Raw genomic sequence first — 18,883 nt, forward strand, 5'->3', positions numbered from 1 at the left:
GGAGGAGCAGCTGCCTGCTGAGGGAGATAACATCATCCTTGCCGACCAAAGCCCTATGCTTCCTCCTCCTCCTCCTTGCTCCCCTCATCTCCTCTCATTCCTGCTTTTCCATTCATTTCATTTCCCCACCTGGAAGAAGCGGGGATTTGGCTCCGAAGTGCTTTCCTGCAGCAAGGGCTCCGCAGCCAAGCCCAGGACCCCCAAAACCTCCCCGTCCTGTGCCGGGCACCGCATCCAGCCACAACAGCTGCCCGAGCATCCGCACACCGTTCCTGGTGTCGCACACGCTCCCGGGAGCACTTCTTCCTTCACGCTCAACCCGAGGTTTCCCCTCAGTCTCAGGCACTGGATTTTATAAAATAATTAATTTAATTGGAAGGTACAGCAGCAAGGACAGCCTGGGCTGGGTGCCTCCAAAGAGAGGGACCCCCAGCAAAGGAATCCCTGGCCAATTTTACTCTTGTGATCCACACACCCCCGCCCCTCACGCCCCTTTTAGTCCAATGGTGATTTTTGGTCTGGAGTCTTCTCATTGGCTTCTTTTTCTGTGTCCGGGTCTTATCGTGTTGATCTGCGGTTTCGGCCCAGGGTATCTCAGTCTCCGTATCTTCTGGTTTACCCTCCTTGGGTGCCTGTGCTCGCTGGCATTACATGGACAGCTGAAGAGTCCCGGACTTGGGGAAAAACGCTACCAAAACGTCAGAGTGATATCAAACCGCTTTCCCATACTAAAAGACTAAACGCAGCTGCTAGGAAAATTACTAAGAAAAATAACGATAGTGACCTAAAAGCTTCAGCAAATCCAGCTACTCCTGCTAAGTAAAGCTAAGCAAACAGCATAAATCCCACCGTATTATAACCCTAAGTAACTTATTCTAATTAAAACTTACTTATTTACGCTAAACGACTAATATCCCTCAACAATGACAACCCTCCCACCGCCCCCAGCTCCCAACATTGGGGCTTTCCCCCCCAGCTCCAGACCCTTCCAAACCCTCCGGGAGAGCCGAGACCAGAATATCTGCTGCAGGAAAAGGAAGGAGGAGGAGGGTTGTTGTATTTTTGTATTTTCTTCTGCCGTCCTGCCGACAGCATGGCGGGGGGAGCGACCCGTCTGCTCGTTTGTGTGCTTGATTCAGGATGAATCACGGTGCCGAGCCTGGCGTTAATAAACCCCACCGCTCCTTGCCGTGTGTAATTGCAGTGGGTTTGATAATGAAGGTGTTAATTGGCATAAAAGCGTTTCTCCTGATAGCTGAGATGTAGCGGTGGGGAGCAACGGTGTGCAGCCACCTTCCCTGGTCTATGGGGGGTCACTGCAGACATGGGGCTGGTGGTGGCATCACCCCTGGGTGGCCAAATGCAGGGTCAGGGGCTCCCCCAAACACGTCCCCCCCTCTGCTTAGGTCCATAACCCAAAGCTGGCAAGTTTAACCCTTTAATCTGGTGACAAGGTCCCCCCCCAGCAGCAAGCCCCTCATGCACAGGGGTCATCTGGAGTGGTGGCAGCATGTTGGGGGGAGCCTGCAGCATGTTGGTGACCCCGCAGCAAGCCCAGCACTGCCTTTATCCACAGCAAAGCAGCTAAAAAAACCCCGGAATTTCTCCAGCATACCATCTCCTGCCTATATAGAGGGCTTTTTCCTGCATATGTACCCAGCAGGAGGTGGTGGGGTCAGTGGCGGCCATCCGGCTGGCAGTCGGTGGTCCCTGAGCCCCTCGGGCTGTCGGATACCTGTACCTGCAACTTCTTGGTCAGCAGCTCCTCGCCGGGAGGGGGCAGGGGCCGCTTCAACCCCTTGGTGGAGGAGCTGGATGTGTCTTCTCCTGCATTGCCAAGCTGCGGCCCCAGCCCGTGCCGGGGCTCTGGGGGCTGGTAGCCCGTCTGGTTGGGGTCCAGGGGGTCTCGGGAGAGGAGGATGCAGATGGAGGGGACGTTCTTGTGGACAGTCAGGTTCTGTGCTGGGCCACCGAGCAGCGGGTCCTGGTTCTCCCAGACCTCCAGCAAGGTTTTGTAGCGTACCTTGGTGACCTGGTGAAGACCTCCCAGCTTCCGCTTCATGATCTCCACACAGGTGATGGTCTTGGTGACCGCCCTGCCACAACCGCTGAAGACGATCTGCCGGCTTCCCTTCAGCTCCATCTGGGCCATGGCGAAGTTCATCAGGTTCCTGATCTTGCTGCCCTCCTTCACTTTCATCTCCACCACGTCCGGGGGCAGGTCGGGGAAGGGCAAGGGGCTCTCCTCCTCCGAGGTCCTCACCTTTCGGAAGTTCTCCATCCTGGACTGGGCAACGGGCTTGGCTCCCCCTCCTTCAGCAGCCATCCTTCGCCCCTTCCCAATGGATCTGCTGGGGCTCCTAGCCCCCCGGGACCATGGCAGGGCTGGCTCAGCTGCCCTCCAGGGCTGAGTTTAACCCTGTCCCCCGGGAACACCAGCCCCTTCCCCTCTCCTCACCCGGGGCTGTCTGCGGAGGAGCCGGCAGCGGGCTCGGTGGCTGTGCCAGAGGCTGTCCCCCAGGGGGGATGGGGCTGGAGGATCCCCTGGGTGCCCCTGATTGCTCCCAGCGGGGACAACAGCTGGCTCTGTCTCTCGGTGATGCTTGGGCTCCTCCGCTCCCACTGCAGCACTCGCTTCTGCTGCTCTTCTCTTCATTCTGGACTTCGGCAGCCCCCAGAGCTGTTCTGTGTAATTAACAGATCCTCCCCCTCTCCCTCCCCTCCTCCTCCTCCTCCTCCCCTCGCTCAGCCTCCCATCCCAGCACCCAGCTCCTGCCTTCATCCCCGGGGAAGGCAAAGGGGAGGGCAGGGAGCCCGGGTCCCCAGCCGGGAGCGGGCAGGGAAGGGGAAGGTGGAAGGCAGAGGGAGAAGCTCTTTCTTGCCTTAGTGATGCTCCCGGAGTCCTGCCCCTTAAAGAGAACCTGGTCCCTTCTCCCGGCGCTTGCTCTGCTCAAGGACACCGAGTGCTCAGTGCAAGTGTCAGCAGAGCGCGGGCAGCCAGCCCTCCTGCATCCCTGCCTCCTCTCCCCAGCAGCATCCCTAGGGAGATGAGGAATGGCGGCCCCGCTGCACCCAGGGATGGCATGGAGGTGCCATCAGCCTGAGCTCAACCCTTATTAGCCATCAGAGAAGTTACTGGGACCCGCGGGCAGTAGAAATCCTGGCAGATGGCATGGCGGCAGTGCCCATCTGCCTGCCGGGGGCATGCACTGAGCGTGCCAGGGCTCTGCTCCCCCCCCAATACCCCGCAACTTCAGCCCTGGCTCTGCCTGCAGGAAAACCTCTCTGTCCCCAAAGCCCCAAGTAGCAGATGTCGCAGCGGAGCCAGTTTTCACGGGTGATTTCTCTCCTTCCTCCTCCTCCTTCCCCATCCCTCCCTCTCCCCAGACCCCAGCCCTTGCTCATCTCCACATCCCCAACGCGGAGCTGCCCGCCGTGGGGTCACCATCGTATTTACCAGCAATACACCCCAGGAGATACTTATTACAGGCCAGAAAATCTCCTCTCTCTGCCCCCAATCTCTTCCCCTGGGGCAGAGGCGATGTCCCTGCCCCAGGCTGGCCGTCTGCCTGCCCCTGTCACCTGCCTGTCCCCAGCCTCCCGCCCCGCTGGCAGGGGGATCATTGTACAGTGGAAAGACATGCCGAGTATTGACTTGCAGTCAAATCTTATCAGCCTCTGGAGGCCCCTGGATTATTTTCACTCTAAGCAGGGCTTGAAAAAATACATAAATAAATCAACGGATTTGGTGCCGGCAGACGTGAAGGCAGGATGGGGCTGTACCCTCCCGTGTGGGCTGAACCCCTGCATCCCTGTGGCCCCCAAAGCGGCTTTCTGGGGGTACCGTTGCCCTAAATGGGGGGGCAGGTATGGGGCACCCCCTGAGCCGACCACCAGACTGGGGTCCGGTGGGGTCTGCGGGTGCAGGGAGAAGGATGGTGATGGTGCCTCACCCACATGGGATGGGACGCAAGCAGTGCCCCGCTGCGCTGGAAAACCCGAGGAGATGGAGAGCGTCTTTTCCTGGTGCAGGTGACACCCCACGAGGCCCCTTTGGTGCGGAGAGGGAAACTGAGGCAGGGCAACACACACCCTGGTACTGGATTCAGGCTTTGAGCATCCCCCCGGTCCCGCCTGGCGCTCTGTGGTAGTGAGCATGCCTCGTCGCTGGGCTGCCACCATGAATCCCTCGCTCCTGCTGGACAAAACAACACCATTTTCCCCCCTTTCCACTCGATGGCTGCATGTAGCATCATCCTTGCAGAAGGCTCTCAGCTCCATCCTCAGGCAGGCAGGGATGGATTAAGCCTTTCGGGGAAATGACCGCCTTCAAAAGATGCTAAAACCCTAGGAAAATAATCACGAGGGGTTTTAGCAACCATTCGCAGCGTGTGTACGGTCAAGGGAGGTGAGAAATCCCTCTGAGTGGTTACTCAGGTGCGCAAACAGTTGCTGGCGCCGCGGCAGGGTGACATGGCCACGGAGGGCTGGCAATGTCCCTGTCAGTGCCCAGCCTGCCGTTGGATGAATCCCCGGCGCTGGGTGAACCATCCAGCCCTATTTTCTTGGCCTGGGACCAGCTCCTGCCTCCCGTGGCCCATTTTTCGTGGTGTGGGGGAGCCTTCCTTGCCTATCAGATGCTGGAAGCAGCAGGAGCTTCTCCCCCCATCCCCACCCCCCACCTCAATTGCTGCTTAGTAAACTACTTATTGCAGCCTCCGAAATGGAGGCAGACGAGGTGCAATCACAGCCAAGCCTCTCCACATCCCTCAAAGGGTGCACACCCCTCGAGGCAAAGGCTGCAGCAAGGAGAGGGGGGCATTAATGACAGGGTCTCGCTTTTCCTCTGCAGCGCTTAAAATGTAAATGAAATTCGTTATTAGCAACTCCACTGCTAATTACCATCTGAAGCCATTCATTAGCCTGTCAGCTTATTTGTTGGAGGACAGCAGAGTGGATCAGTTATTCCAGGCTAAAGGAATAGCTGAAATGAGCTCAGCCACGGTGAACAGCAGAGCTGGAGAGGGAGGAGAGCAAGGATGGGGGGGGACAAAGGCACAGATAGTCCCAGCCGTGGGGGGACTGGGAAAAAAGAACCCACTGGGAAAGAAGATGGGGAGTCATTTAAAACGGGGAAGAGACAGATGGTAAAGGCAGTAATGGAGAAAAAAAATAGGAATAAAGCAATTACACCCTGCATATTGTCTGGCTGTCCTCCCTGAGCATCCACTCTGGTCACACTGGGACCCAGGGACTGGTTTTTTCCCCTCTCTTTCCCCATTACAGTTTCTCTCTGAGCATCCTGTGTCCCGGCGCCACAGACTGCCAGCACCCCACAGGGCTGGGGGTCCCATCCCTTGGTGGGGACCCTCTTTCCAGGCCCCGACCCCACAGGAGGTGTGAGCTTGGAAGGGCCATTTGGCAGATGAGCTGAGAGAGGACGGACCGCTGGCAGCGGCAAGGCTGGAGAGGGCTGCAGGGGACAGCGTGGAGCCAGAGCTGACCGGCCCCTGCCAAGGCTGAGGGGAAAAAACCCCAGAAACACATTGCTAACAGAGAGCAGGGCAGCTGGAGAGGAACAGTAACCCGAGCTCCTGTCCTCCACCTGCCCTCTCTATATTTTCTTTCATCCAAGGTGGCCCTGCGTTGGGAGCGGCTCGGAAAGTCAAAGCATCCGATACAAGGAAATTCTCAGTGCCACCGTCCATCTCTGCGTCACATCGGTCCGGCTCAGGTCTCAGGTGCTCATCACATTGCACCCAGCAGCAGGCTGGTACCCGGGCTGACTGCAGCCCCAGGGGGACCACAGATGGATCCCCTGCCCTGATCCTCACCAGGGTCTGGGACCTGCTGCTTCCTGGGACCAGCTCCCAGAGGATGCAGCCCCAGGCTCCCACGGGTGCTGGGGCTGTTTCCAGATGCCAGAGAAATCCAAGGAGCATCCTAGGGTGGTGCCAGCTCTCAGAGGATGCAACACCAGGCTCCCAGGGCCATCTTGCAATGCCAGAGGAACCCTAGGAGCACCCTAGGGTAGCACCAGCTCCCCAATAACTGAGCCAGCAAGAGAAATTCCTTATTATGAATGAGGAGGAACTTCTTTCCTTTGAGGGTGGCAGAGCCCTGGCACAGGCTGCCCAGAGAGGTGGTGAAGTCTCTGTCTCTGGAGACATTCCAAACCCACCTGGATGCGTTCCTGTGTAACCTGCTCTGGGTGACCCTGCTCTGGCAGGGGGGTTGGACTGGGTGATCTCCAGAGGTCCCTTCCAACCCTGCAATTCTGTGATCCCTACCATAAACAGAAAACAGCAGAGCTCAAAATAATCCTCATTTTGAGGGGGCAGGCAGTAAAAGAAAACAGAAAGAAAAAAACAACAAACAAACATGCAAAGCTGCAGCACAACAGGGAGGGACACTAGAAGGGCCCTAAGGGCATTTATAAACCTTAATGGTCCTGAGCAGCCCCACCTGGGACCCCCACCCACACCCTGCCTGTGCCCCAGGAGCTCCATTTAAGCTCAGCCCAAGGGTTTTACCCTTCATCTGAGCTATGTTGTGTCTGCTCCCTGCAGCTCTGTACCAGTGGATTTGACCAAGCCTTAGACCTGCCCTTTAGAGGGACATCATGGCTTGGTTCTGAACCTGTTGGCTTGGTAGTTGAGCTGGATTCTTGGTTGAACCTGAGTATCCTGCCCTTTTCAGGTAGTGTGGGATGGGCCCTGGGTAGCAAAGCTTTTATCCTGACTGTGTGTTGTCCCCTTGGCTCTCCAGACACCCCGCCATGAGCAAGGGGAGCACGTGTCTACATGGAAGTAAGAGAATATTGGCAAGGAGGACTGTAAACACACTCGAATGACTTGCACGTGGGGTGTGGGAAAACACATCTATCACGCTAATTGTTGTTTAGTCTTATGCACTCAACAAATCAAACAGCTGCGCTCAGAGAATGTGATGGACTCAGGGGCAATTTACTGAACACGCCTGAGATTCCTGCCCTGCTCTTGAAGAAGATCAAAGCACAGTGAAAAACTGTACCTGCTTCAACCCCTGAAATACAGGTGAGAACAGCAAGCCTGAGCTCTCTTGTAACAAGGACTCTCTCCCTCTGCGGTGCCTGTCCCCCCTGCTTGCACGCCTCTGCCCAGGTGCTGCTTTGGAGATTCAGTGAGGTATTGAGATTAAATTGGTTCTATGCGTTCCATCCATGGGTTTGTGGTTGTTCCTGCGTCCTGCCCGTGTCAGCTCGCACACATCCGTTTGTTTTCTGAATATCTCTTCTCGTAAAGCCTACAGGCAGATGGAAACGTGGTGGCGCTGAGGGCAAGCAGCAGCTCCGCTGGTGGCCATCCCCAAAGTCTCAATGAGATGGGAAGGTGCTGGGGGACCTGGGGCAGGCAAAGAAGCAGGTAGGGAGCAAACCCAGATGAGAGAAAGCTCAAGAGACAAGAAATAAGGGACGTAAAGCTGTTCCCGTGGTCCTGTGCCCAAGATGGGTATCTGGCAGCTGGTGAAATTGGGACTGAGCTGCCAAGAAATCCTCCACAGGGAGCGGGGCTGGGTCAGTGGCCGGCCCCAAATTGCCAGGGTTCTCAGTGCTAGCAGGGATGGCCGCAGGGTGCGGGCAGAGCCAGCGCAGCACTCCAGGTCTTGGAGCACCCCCATGAGGTGTCTCACGTGTGAGCGAGAGTGGGGATCCACAACCACGTGCCCTTCTCCTCTTGCTGCTGGTGGTCCTGCCCTTGCTCTCCTGCTGCTGCACATGGGATGGAGCTGGATGTACAGGGGTCCCACTCTCTGCAGGGCACAGCAGCTCAGGGTCCGAGGCCCAGAAGGTGCTTGGAGTGGACAGCTGGGTCTTCAGGTATGGGGTCATCTGTGGGATGCTGATTTTCCTGCTCCCCTTCATTTTACCATCTGTGAAACAGGTGTTTTCCCTGTTTCTGCCGCGTTTCTTTCCTGGCATACCCGCAGAGCAATGCTGTTCATCTGCCAGGGGTGGCTGGTGACCAGGGCTTGCTGGTGTAAAGAAAGATTTAGTTGCTTCCCTGCCCTGCTCTTCACACCTTCCCGTGATGGGACGTTGTCCTCGCTGACCCTCCGTGCCCAGTAAAGCATGCTGGTGTGCTTCAGGTTGGACACCAGGAAGGGAGGACAATTTCGTTGTTAAATAAAGCCAGTTTCATGACACGGCACCAATATACAAGCACTGAGGGAGGTCCAAGGAGTCCACACAGCGCTCTTTGCGATGACACTGAGGATAAGAGACACTGCCTACGGAGTCCTCCTCCCTGCGTTGCTTGGAGTCCTCAAGCTGATTTGAGTTTTATGTCCCCTTTCAGAGCTCTTTGTCCCTGTCCCAGCCTGCCTGTGAGTCAGTCCAGTCCCTTCCCCTGCCCTTTGCCTCCCAACCGGCGTGCTGTTGGTGAGTGCAATCAGCACAGCCTCTGCCTTCCCTGCAAACCGTGAATTACTGCAAGGAGCAGACCACAGTGGGAACCCAGGCAGGGTGATGGGGACAGCGGCTTCCGACCTGCTGGGACAGCAGGAAACTTCCTACTCTCAAAAAAGTAACATAGGATTTTTTTGCATTACCTGCTGCTGCTGCTCCCTAGTCCTTGAATAAAAGATGAATAAGGTCACTTAAAAAGTTGTAATAGTCCCCAAACCCTGTGTAGATCTGTGAGGACAATGTGACAGCTGTGACACAGGGGTGAGAGCAGGGCAGTGTGGGCAGGTGCTGGCCCTGCGGCACCCTGGCATGAAGCGTAGCAGGCTGTGGGGTCCCCTAAATTTTGTCCTGCTGGTGGGACCTGCAGGCTCCCCAGAGCCTCCTGGGCACAGGCAGCCTGCGCAGACCCAGGCCGGCCTGCCTGCCTTCTTGGCCAGGATCTGCCCCATAGAGCATCTTCCTGTACCATAGAGGGTCTTCTCTGCCCCACAGAGGGTATCCCCTGTCCCATGGAGGATCTCCCTGCCCTATAGAGGGTCCCTCCTGGCCCATAGAGCATCTCCCTGCCCTATAGAGGGTCTCCCTGCCCCATAGAGCATCTCCCTGCCCTATAGAGGGTCTCCTTTACCTCATAGAGGGTCTCCCTGCCCTATAGAGGGTCTTTCCTGGCCCATAGAGGGTTTCCTTTACCTCATAGAGCATCTCCCTGCCCTATAGAGGGTCCCTCCTGGGCCATAGAGGGTCTCTCCTGCCCCACAGAGCATCTCCCTGCCCTATAGAGGGTCCCTCCTGGCCCATAGAGGGTCTCTCCTGCCCCATAAAGCATCTCCCTGCCCTATAGAGGGTCTCTCCTGGCCTATAGAGCATCTCCCTGGCCTATAGAGGGTCTCTCCCGGACAATAGAGGGTCTTCCTCCTATCCACATGGAGGTTACCATACCCATGCCCAAGGTGGGGTTTGCTCTGCCCCAGCTAGGGATTCCTGCACCCCTGCCTCATAGAGCCCCCCCCACCCCCTAGAGCCCCCCGACCCCATCGTGGCCCCGCCCCCTCCCGCCGGCCCCGCCCCTCCCCGCCGGCGGCAGCAGGACCCTGGACAGCGGCGGCGGCTGCTGCTGCTCTCGCGAGATCTCGGGGCTGTCCCCTGTAGTCGGCCCGGCGGCAGCGGCACCCGTAGTCTCGCGAGACTTTGGCCCGCTGCGGCAGGAGGCAGCGCCAAGCGGGCGCGCGGCCGCCGCCACCCGCCGCGGGACGGGACCGGGACGGGTCACGCGACGCCACGCCGGTGAGTCCCGGGGCCGTGGGAGAGGAGGGGGGATGCTCCCCCTGAGGGTGGGCGACAGCCCTTTGCACAGCCCCCCCATCCCTCTGCACCCTGCTCCGGGGGGGGGTGCGCGGCGTGGGGGCGCCTGCGGGGCCGCCCGCCCCCGCGTGGGTGCTGTCGCCGGGAACTGAGGCGGGGCAAGGCGCCGTCCTCCCCTAGCCGGGCCGCTGAGGGGAGGTCCCCTCCCGGCTTGGTGGTGGTGGGGTGCGATGGAATGGGGGGGGGGCGATGGGATGGGGGGGTGCGTGGGGTACGCGGCCCTTCGGCCGTGGAGACCTACCCCACCCCCCACCTCACCCCCCGGGGCTGGCACCCCCGGCACACGGTGTGATCGCCAGAGGGTCACGTTGCAAAAGCCTACCCCCCCCAGTTTGCAACACCCCCCATCAGCTTTGCTAAAAACACCCAAATTTTTCAAAAGCACCTGGTTTTTGCAGCGCCGGGGCAGGCGTCGGGGCGGAGGGCATGCTTGGCCCTGTGTTACACGTGCTGGGAGGGGGACACGACACCCCCGGTGCATCGCCGTTGGCTTCCGTCATGGCAGGGAGACGTCAGCTCGTATTTATAGCGATGGAGTTGGCCGTGGGCTGCTGTCGGATGCCAGGAGACGGGTTTGCTTTGCCTGGCCGGTATTTTTGGCACTGGGTGATTGTTGTAGGGGCTGCCGCTGGCGGACACCCCCCAAAAACCCTCCCTTCTCCTCTGAAACACTGACCACCAGCACCCTGAGTCATGAGAAATGTGTTGGCTGCTGCCATTCCTCTGCCTGAGACAGCAAGAGCTGCTGTCAGGTGGAGATATGCAGAGCGGCTGCCCTCATGCTTCATTTTTGCTTTAATTTTGATGAATTTTTATGGGTGGGACGAGGCTGAGCCTGGCGTGGTCTGGGACCGTCCTGGGATGCTGAGCTCCCACCTGCAAGATGCCCCGCAAGGCGTCAAAATGAGTAATCGTTAAGCCAGCACTCAAGTGACTCATTAGTAACGATCGCCACTGATTTATTTTCTTTTTTCCAGCTGATATTTTCAGCTGATTTCCCCGTTCCCTTTTGGCCTGATTTCTAGCTCATGCTCGCAGAGGATGTGCAGGGAGCTGCGATGCCGGTCCCTGTGCTGGAGGAGAGGCTCTTTGTAGAAAGAAAAATAAAAAAAAAAAAAAATTGTTTTTTGGGCCAGGTAACAAACTTGAGGATTTCAGAGCCCAGCCCCTCTCCCGGGGCTGCATGTAGGTCAGTCGGGGGTGGGAGGTTAAGCCTGCGCCCTGCCCCACATCACTGGATCTTCTCTTAATCTTCCGCCTTAACCAGTGCATAAGCCCCAGGCCAGAGGAGCTGGGATTTATCCTGCCTCCAGCCAGGTGTGGGCGGTAAACCGGGACGTGCGAATACCGTAGAGGAAAGTGTTGGCACAAATAAAGTGACCTGCCCTGTTAGGATGCTGCCCTCAAGCTGTTCCGGAGTGGTGGGAAGGTGAAAGCTCTTTGGGGAAGGACCTGACCACTTCACATCTCTTTTTCTCTCGTTTTCTTCCAGCTTTGATAAAGCTCCCAGGTTTTTTTCTCTGCTTTTCCTGTGGAACAGAGAGGCTGAGCCCGTGCAGGCATGGCAGGTACTGGGGGGGGCCGTGTCTCTGGCTGGGCTGCCACTTGCCTTTGGAGCCCATTTGGGGCTTTACTGGCCATAACGTCACCTCGTTAGTCCCCAGTGGTGTGGCGTGTGTCCATGCTGGCAGGATCCACGTGGTCAGCGAGAGCTAAATTCGTCTCCATGCGTGTGGGTGGGCTGCTGGTGGCTGTAAGAGGAAATCCTTAATTTCTGCGGGAAACTCATCAATTCTTGGGGCCGAACGAGAATAATTAGGAAGCCTCTTGATTTGCATTCAGCTCCGTGCAGTCCCTAATGCTGGTGAAACTTTTTCTTGCAGAAAAAGCAAACAACTTCCCTCCCCTGCCCAAGTTCATCCCCTTGAAACCATGTTTCTACCAGGACTTCGATGCGGAGATCCCGCCGCAGCACCGGACCATGGCCAAGCGGCTTTACTACCTCTGGATGTGTGAGTCCCTGGGCGGGGAAAGGCTTGGGTGGGTTTACCTTTGCCTCACCGAAGGCTGCTCCTCTGGAAGTCACCAGCTGAAAGTGCAGAGGGAGATCGGGGGAAGTCCTTCTGCCCCTCCAGGCCTTGGTGTCTCCTCCAAAACCCCTTGGGGATGGGATGAGGGCTGCAGCATCTCATGGGCTTCAGCCCTTCCAAGCCTCCTAGGTGGATGTGTGCAGCTGGCTGAGGGCCATCAGTGGTGACCTTGATGTTCCGCTGCGAGGAGGAGATGGCTCAGCACCCACATTTCCTTCTGCCGAAGGATTTACTCCCCTCTCTGTCTCGCTCGGCTGCTGGCCTTGCCCTACCGGAGAGCTGCCAAGCCTCTGCTGGCTTTCTTGGCCAGCCAGGCTGGGGAAGCTCTGCCACCCCGAGCTCCTTGTGAGCCCTTCGGTGGCGGCCCAAGGCTGAGGTGCCGCTTGGACTGGGTTCCTGCTCCCCAAAACAGAGGAGCCCAGGGCTTCTCACCCAAAGCTGGGTCTTGCCTGTTCCTCTTGCATGCCTCTGTATGCCATGCTGTGCTAACAGAGCTTCTAAACGTCTTCTAACTCTTAAAACTCACATGGGTCTCTCTCTTCCTTAACAACCCCGGGTGGGGAGAAGAACTGGAGGGATAGGTTGCACCCTGGGAATGCGTGCGTGCAGCTCAGGGCGAGCTGGCACCATCGTTTTTTATTTCTTTTTAGAAGAACTTGGTTCCTTAATCAGGCGTTTTCCCTGAACTTTGGATGCATATCAGTGCCCAGGAAGTGCCCTGAGCTTGGGGACACGTTATGAGGAGCTGAGCTGGCACCACAGAGGTCGGGGCGGTTCTGCTTTTGGCACGGTGCCAGGCTGGCACCCCCGGGGCAGTACCTTGCTCCGGCTTGCGGGGACCGCATCCCATGGGGAAGGTGACCCTGGGATAACTTCCCCTGTCACGTTGGGAGGTTTAGCGTAGCTTTTCTGTGAAGGGGGAGGAAAAAACCGTTGTGCTTCCCTAAGGAAGCTGTCTTGAGGGTGTTAAATCCCCCTCCCCATCTCAATCTGGCTGTTCTTGCTCTGCTTAATTTAACAGAGCTCAGTTCTTGCTCCAGCCTCTCCCACAGCGCCAGCTCCCCGAAGCCAATCGCCTGCCTGCTGGTTTCTGTCTCTGGAGCTCCTGTCTGGATTGTTTTCTCCCCAACTCCGCCGCAGACACCCAGCCAGACACAAGCGCAGAGAGGCTGAAAGGTCCCCTCAGTGTCCTTGGGGGCTTTAGGGAGCAGTGAGCGCCCACTCAGCCTGGCCAACTGAGCTCCCTTTCTTGCCAGCTGCAGCTCTCTTGCGGGCGACAGTGGGAGGGTTTTAATTCTCGTTGGGAATAATGAATCATTCTCAAAAATTGGAGGCGTCAGAATGCAGATGAGCCTTCTCTGCTTTGTCCTGTGTCTGCTAAGCCAGGCTTCGTAGTAATAGCCCTTGTGTCACGTAACCCTGAGCAGGGGTGGGAGAAGCAAACATGCCACCCCAGTGTGAACTAGTGAGGCGGGGACAGGAGTTGAGGACTCGGCTCAAGGGGGCGTTAGCTCGGGGAACTCTTCCACAAGCCTCTTCGGTGAAGCTGTGGCTGGAGGTGAGGGGAAAAAGCTTCACTTCAATTCCTCCAGTTTCCTTCCGTTGATGAAAACGTGCCCCGGGTTGATGGCAGTGGGACAATACGGCTCTTTCCCATCCTCAGAGCCCCACGAGCCCTGGACCTGCTTAAGTCATTACAACTCCGAGTGATATATGTAATATTTTTTTTTTTCCTGCTGAGACTCGTCCAGCTTAGTTTAAGTGAAGTTAAGGGAAATCCGGCTAGGGTAACACACTGCTGGCCCAACCCACCGGTGGCCAGCCCCACGTGGGCATCCCTGGGGTCGGGGTCTCTCGTGTCCTTGCGTACGCGCTACTCTGCTCCTTCTGTGTGTGTGTGTGTGTGTGTTTGCAGTGAACAGCATCACCTTGGCGGTGAATCTCGTTGGCTGCCTCGCATGGCTGATTGGAGGCGGCGGAGCTGTTAATTTTGGACTGGCAATTCTCTGGCTCATTCTCTTTACGCCCTGCTCCTATGTCTGCTGGTTTAGACCTATTTACAAAGCTTTCAAGTAAGTGGTCACACCCCAGCCTGGCTTCTCGTGGTCTTTTTTTTTTGTTGTTGTTTGTTTTCCTTCCTAAACGGTTAGCGCTTAGCTTGGGACGTTGCCTGGGTATTTGGGGGAATTTCTGCTCTTCCTGTCCAGCCCTTTAGCTTTACTTCCTAACCTCCAAAGCAAGGGTGTTTGGGATTTCCCGAGGGCCAAACCCCCAAACATGTGATATAAAGACACCCTCTGCGCAGTGTCAGGATGCAGCTGCGGTGCCAGCTTTCCCTCCCTTCCATCCATCCTTGAGGCTTCTTTTGTATTTTTCCATGAGCCCTTGAGGCGCTTATATTGCTTACCTGTGCCGCTGAGGTCAATCCCCAGTGCGGTATCCCCAGATCTAGAAAACTGGGGGTGTATTTCTTCCCCGCGCAGGAAGGCTGAGCCCTACGGAGAGCTGTGTCCAAACACGGATGCCCTCAGAGCTGGCTGAGTCGGGGGAAGGGTCTGGTGCCCCATGGCTTTCCCAGGTGCCCCTTCATTCACCAGCTTCAGCCTCTGGCAGTTTTTTTTTTCCCCTTGCCTATAGTTTTGCTCTGCTTCTCACCACCCTCTCGCTAATCCACAGCTGCTTCTGTGACCCTGAAAGGGTTTAAGGTGCGGGATCCCTTCCCTTGCGGTGCAGCAGGGACGGAGGCGTAGGGAGTGACCCCAAGCCTTCTCTTGCAGGACAGACAGTTCCTTCAGCTTCATGGCCTTCTTCTTCACCTTCATGGCCCAGCTGGTGATCAGCATTATCCAGGCGGTGGGAATCCCTGGCTGGGGCGTCTGGTAAGGAAGATGGTGTTCCCGTATTGCGTGCAAGGACGGTTGCCGCTGAACAGGTGGTTTAACATCCTCAGTGCTTCAGCAGCTTCTCTTTTTGGGGAAGAGAGAATTTCTCTTCTCTGGAGATATTCCAAACCCACCTGGATGCGTTCCTGTCCAGTCTGCTCTAGGTGAACCTGCTTTGGCAGGGGGGTTGGACTAGATGGTCTCCAAAGGTCCCTTCTAACCCCTATAATTCTGTGATTCTGTGAAGATGGTTTGAGGAGCTGGGAGGGTTGTGGGGGAGGGATGAGCAGAGCCTGGCGGGAAAGCCCCAGGCTGCTGAACGCTTGTTTTCATCTCCTTTGCAGCGGCTGGATTGCAGCAATTTCCTTCTTCGGGACCAATGTGGGGTCCGCCGTGGTGATGCTGATCCCCACCGTCCTGTTCACGGGGATGGCGGTCTTCTCCTTCATTGCTCTCACTATGGTAGGGGAGGAGAAAGCGGGGGGCTGCATTGCTTCAGGGAGCCCTTGCTGCTACCCTGGGGTCTCAGAGCGAGCTGCAGCCGCTCAGTACCTCAGGATTTTTCACTTTTCAACCTGCTCCAGGTGCATAAGTTCTACCGGGGGAGCGGAGGGAGCTTCAGCAAAGCCCAGGAGGAGTGGACCACGGGGGCCTGGAAGAACCCCCATGTGCAGCAGGCAGCACAGAACGCGGCCATGGGGGCGGCGCAGGGGGCCATGATGCAGCACGAGACGCAGTACTCGGCCACCCCCAACTACACCTACTCCAACGAGATGTGAGCAGCAGGACTCTGTCCTCGGGCGAAAGAGCTGGGGGGGGAAAGGGAGGAGGAGGAGAAGAAAAGCTGAGCCGAGTTTCTGCAGCTATTTCGGAGAGTCGGAGTGTACCATAATGGTTCTTCTTTTCCTGTTCTTTGTAACAAGATAATTTTGGATTTTTTTTTTTATTTCCCCCCCTGCCCCCGTTATCGTCTTGAGCTCTTCTTTTCTCTTTTATTTTCCGTTTTGAAGAGGCCATGAGTTGACCTGCAGGGCTCTTGTTGTGCGTGGTAGTAAGTGTAGGTTCACATTGTCTTCTTTTTTCCCTGTGAAATAGTGTATGGTGGTGGTTTTTTAATTACTGTGGTGATAGGTGTATGTTAGAACTACATCAGCCAAAAGCGCCGTCCCCCCCCCTCCACCTCACCTCCCCTCAAAGGGAAAGATAAAAACAGCAACCAGCACCCACCTCCCCTCCTGGAAAAAGCGCTGAACCACAGGTTTCTGACGCGTGTGAGTTTTCTCTTTCAGTTGGTAGAGTCCAGCCACTCGCCACCGTCTCAGCAAGGGCAAGCAATCCTGGGAATTCTCCCTTTTCTTTTGCTTTTTTACTAGCAGGTGGCTGACTGATTTAGCATTTAAAAAAAAAAAAAAAGAAAAAAAGAAAAGGGGGGGAAAAAAGGGAAAAAGAAAAAAAAAGAAATCCTAAATCTTGCTGTTGATATGCTGGAAGCCAAGAGATTCTTAATCTACACCCTGGCTCAGGATCTACAATTTTTCTCGGTGTGGTGTTGTACATGAGTAGTTCACATTTTGATGTGGCAGACCAGTATTCGTGCGCAAGTGCGGGCAGGAGCCCCGGCGCGCTGTGTGTGTGTTTGCGTGTGTGTTGGGGAGCAAGGACAGGTTTTCCCTGCGGGATACAACCATCCTGTTCCAGATTCTGCATCCCGAGTCTGTTTTTTAAAGGCTTCCGTTTCGAAAAGCAGCTATAAAACTGGCAGAGTGTTTCTCAGAGGACCTATTCTTGGGCAAGGCTCTGGGTCAAACCTTGCCACCCCGTATGCAAGCACATACAACCAGTTATCACTGACCATGGAAAGAGCGAGACCAAGATTTGTCCCCGTTAGCTTTTTGAGGCACACGCTAACTTAAGGCTCTTTAGGAAACCTCCAGGCTGGTGGGAAGGATTCCCGCTTGCTTGCGCTTCTAAACAGCGCGGTGAAGCGTGGCTGTGTATTTTCCCAGTGCAGAAATCCCTGCTCCTGTCAGCCCCAAATCCCTCCCTAGTTAGGGAGGGGTCAGGCTTTAAATAATGATCTTGCACCTTAGCGGGAGGCAGCTGAACTCTTGGGGTCTGTCAGCTGGGGACGGTGACTGGCAGACCCTGGAAAAGATTGGTTCATAAATGGGGAGCTGATGAATGCTGCAGGGCAGGAGTAAGGAAAGCTCCTTCTCAGAGATGCTTTTCTGACTCTAAATGCACTTTAAATAAGCCAAATTTTTCTCCAAGGCCTAGAAAAAGCAGCCCAGAGTCCAGTCTGGCTCCTTGGCTCAAATATCTCCTGCCCGCTGCAGGCAAAGAGCTCAGCGTGCCACCGCTCGTGCCACAGCTAGCCAGAGCTGTGCGTGTTCCCAACCCCTCACCCCTGTCCCCTCTCCCTCTCTACTTGTCTGTGACTCCTACCCGCGAGAATCACCCCAAAGAGGAACTTCTCTTTTTCAGCAAAGCCCCCCAAGAATAGTTTCCTTTTTAAGGGTATCACTTCAGTCATTCTGCAGTAGGCAGTCGTCTCTTGACAAGACTAAAATGCAGCTAATGATAAAATGCCTGTCTGTGTGTGCGTGTGTGTATATATATGTATAAAATGTAAGGAGAAAAGTAATCATTTGCTGAGCCTATTATGTACTTAATCAGGTTTAAATATTGTGCAATTCATTTATAGCTAGCCTAAAACTGACTATGCCAAATCACGTGCTCTGTCATCCATGTCTGAGAAACAATGAATTAAGTGACTTCACCTTTTGCATTTCCAATAAGATGCATAAATAATAACTGTAATGAGCTACAACTAACAGACATTGCTTCAGCATCTAACCCTCCTCTCCGGTGTGTCTCCTGAATGGGCAAGTGCGAGTGCTGACTGCTGAAACCTGCCCCTCCAGCTTCAGCCTTCCTGACCTGCCAGCGCAAGCCGGGCAGGATACCATAGCTGCGCTTGTTTTGAATCTGTGACCGCTTTAGGTTGTGACCGAGGCATGGTGCTGCTGAAGCCCACGGGGCAGGAGAGCGGATGCTTGGATGTTTCTAGCACACGCCTGGGGTTTTACTGAGGTCTCCCCATTGCTTTCCACGTCTCGCAGCTGGTGACACAGAGCCCTCTTGCCTTTCTTGCTGCTGATTTGCAGCTGCCAATGTTAAGAGGGACGCCCAGAGCGGCCACTTTTAATCTATAGCTGGGAAGCACACACCACATGCTGCCCCAGATCTGCCGTGCTCCTGCATCAGACAATAAACAACCGGTCCTCTAACCCACTTTCTGCCTGCCAGCTCTCTGCGGCTGCCCTGAATCCTGTAGGAAAGGTTTCACTCACGGTCTATAATGCCCTGCTGGGCTCATCCATCACTGGGAGCTGCCCACCACCTCTTGTGGGGATGCAGGAGCAGACAATAGCCCTGCACCCATCAGACACCCCTTTTCTCTACCCTCTTCCCCTACACAGGCTTTTTCCCTAGCAGCAAGTTTTCTGTTGCCTTCTGACACCTCTAAAACCTTGCCTGAGCTAGGATCCTCCCTTAAACAGTTTTCTCAGCACAAGGAGGACACGGACCTGTTGGAGGCCATGAAGATGTTCCGAGGGCTGGACCCCCTCTGCTGTGAGGACAGGCTGAGAGAGTTGGGGGGGTTCAGCCTGGGGAAGAGAAGGCTCCAGGGAGATCTTCCAGTCCTTAAAGGGGCTCCAGGAAAGTTGGGGAGGGACTCTGGATCAGGGAGGGGAGCCATGGGACAAGGGGGAACAGTTGTAAACTGAAGGAGGGGAGATTTAGATGAGATATTAGGAGGAAATTCCTTATTGTGAGGGTGGTGAGCCCTTGGCCCAGGTTGCCCAGAGAAGCTGCAGCTGCCCCATCCCTGGAGGGGTTCAAGGCCAGGTTGGACGGGGCTTGGAGCAACCTGGTCTGGTGGGAGGTGTCCCTGCCCATGTCAGGGGGGTGGCACTGGATGGACTTTAAGGTCCCTTCCAACTCTAACCACTCTGTGATTCCGAGGAGCTTTAGACTGCCTGCCTGCCCCCGTAGCAGCGATCCCGCGCGTAGCTGTTTGCTCCCCGGCGCTGTGGAGC

The 18,883-nt window shown here is 56.0% G+C and overlaps 2 protein-coding genes across 2 annotated transcripts; one reads left to right on the plus strand and one right to left on the minus strand.

Moving 5' to 3' along the window:
- Positions 1–1,675: 1,675 nt before the first annotated feature.
- RPP25 (ribonuclease P and MRP subunit p25) lies at positions 1,676–2,326 on the minus strand. Its single transcript, XM_054214988.1, has one exon. It carries the CDS (start codon positions 2,324–2,326, stop codon positions 1,676–1,678), a length of 651 nt encoding a protein of 216 aa, XP_054070963.1.
- Positions 2,327–9,632: 7,306 nt separating this feature from the next.
- SCAMP5 (secretory carrier membrane protein 5) lies at positions 9,633–17,961 on the plus strand. Its single transcript, XM_054215456.1, has 7 exons — positions 9,633–9,730; positions 11,301–11,376; positions 11,692–11,820; positions 13,814–13,970; positions 14,676–14,777; positions 15,125–15,242; positions 15,365–17,961. Exons 2-7 carry the CDS (start codon positions 11,370–11,372, stop codon positions 15,557–15,559), a joined length of 708 nt encoding a protein of 235 aa, XP_054071431.1. The 5' UTR covers positions 9,633–9,730; positions 11,301–11,369; the 3' UTR covers positions 15,560–17,961.
- The last annotated feature ends 922 nt before the right edge of the window (positions 17,962–18,883 follow it).

This window comes from Rissa tridactyla, chromosome 9 (assembly GCF_028500815.1).
Source record: "Rissa tridactyla isolate bRisTri1 chromosome 9, bRisTri1.patW.cur.20221130, whole genome shotgun sequence".
NCBI classification, from domain to species: Eukaryota; Metazoa; Chordata; class Aves; order Charadriiformes; family Laridae; genus Rissa; species Rissa tridactyla.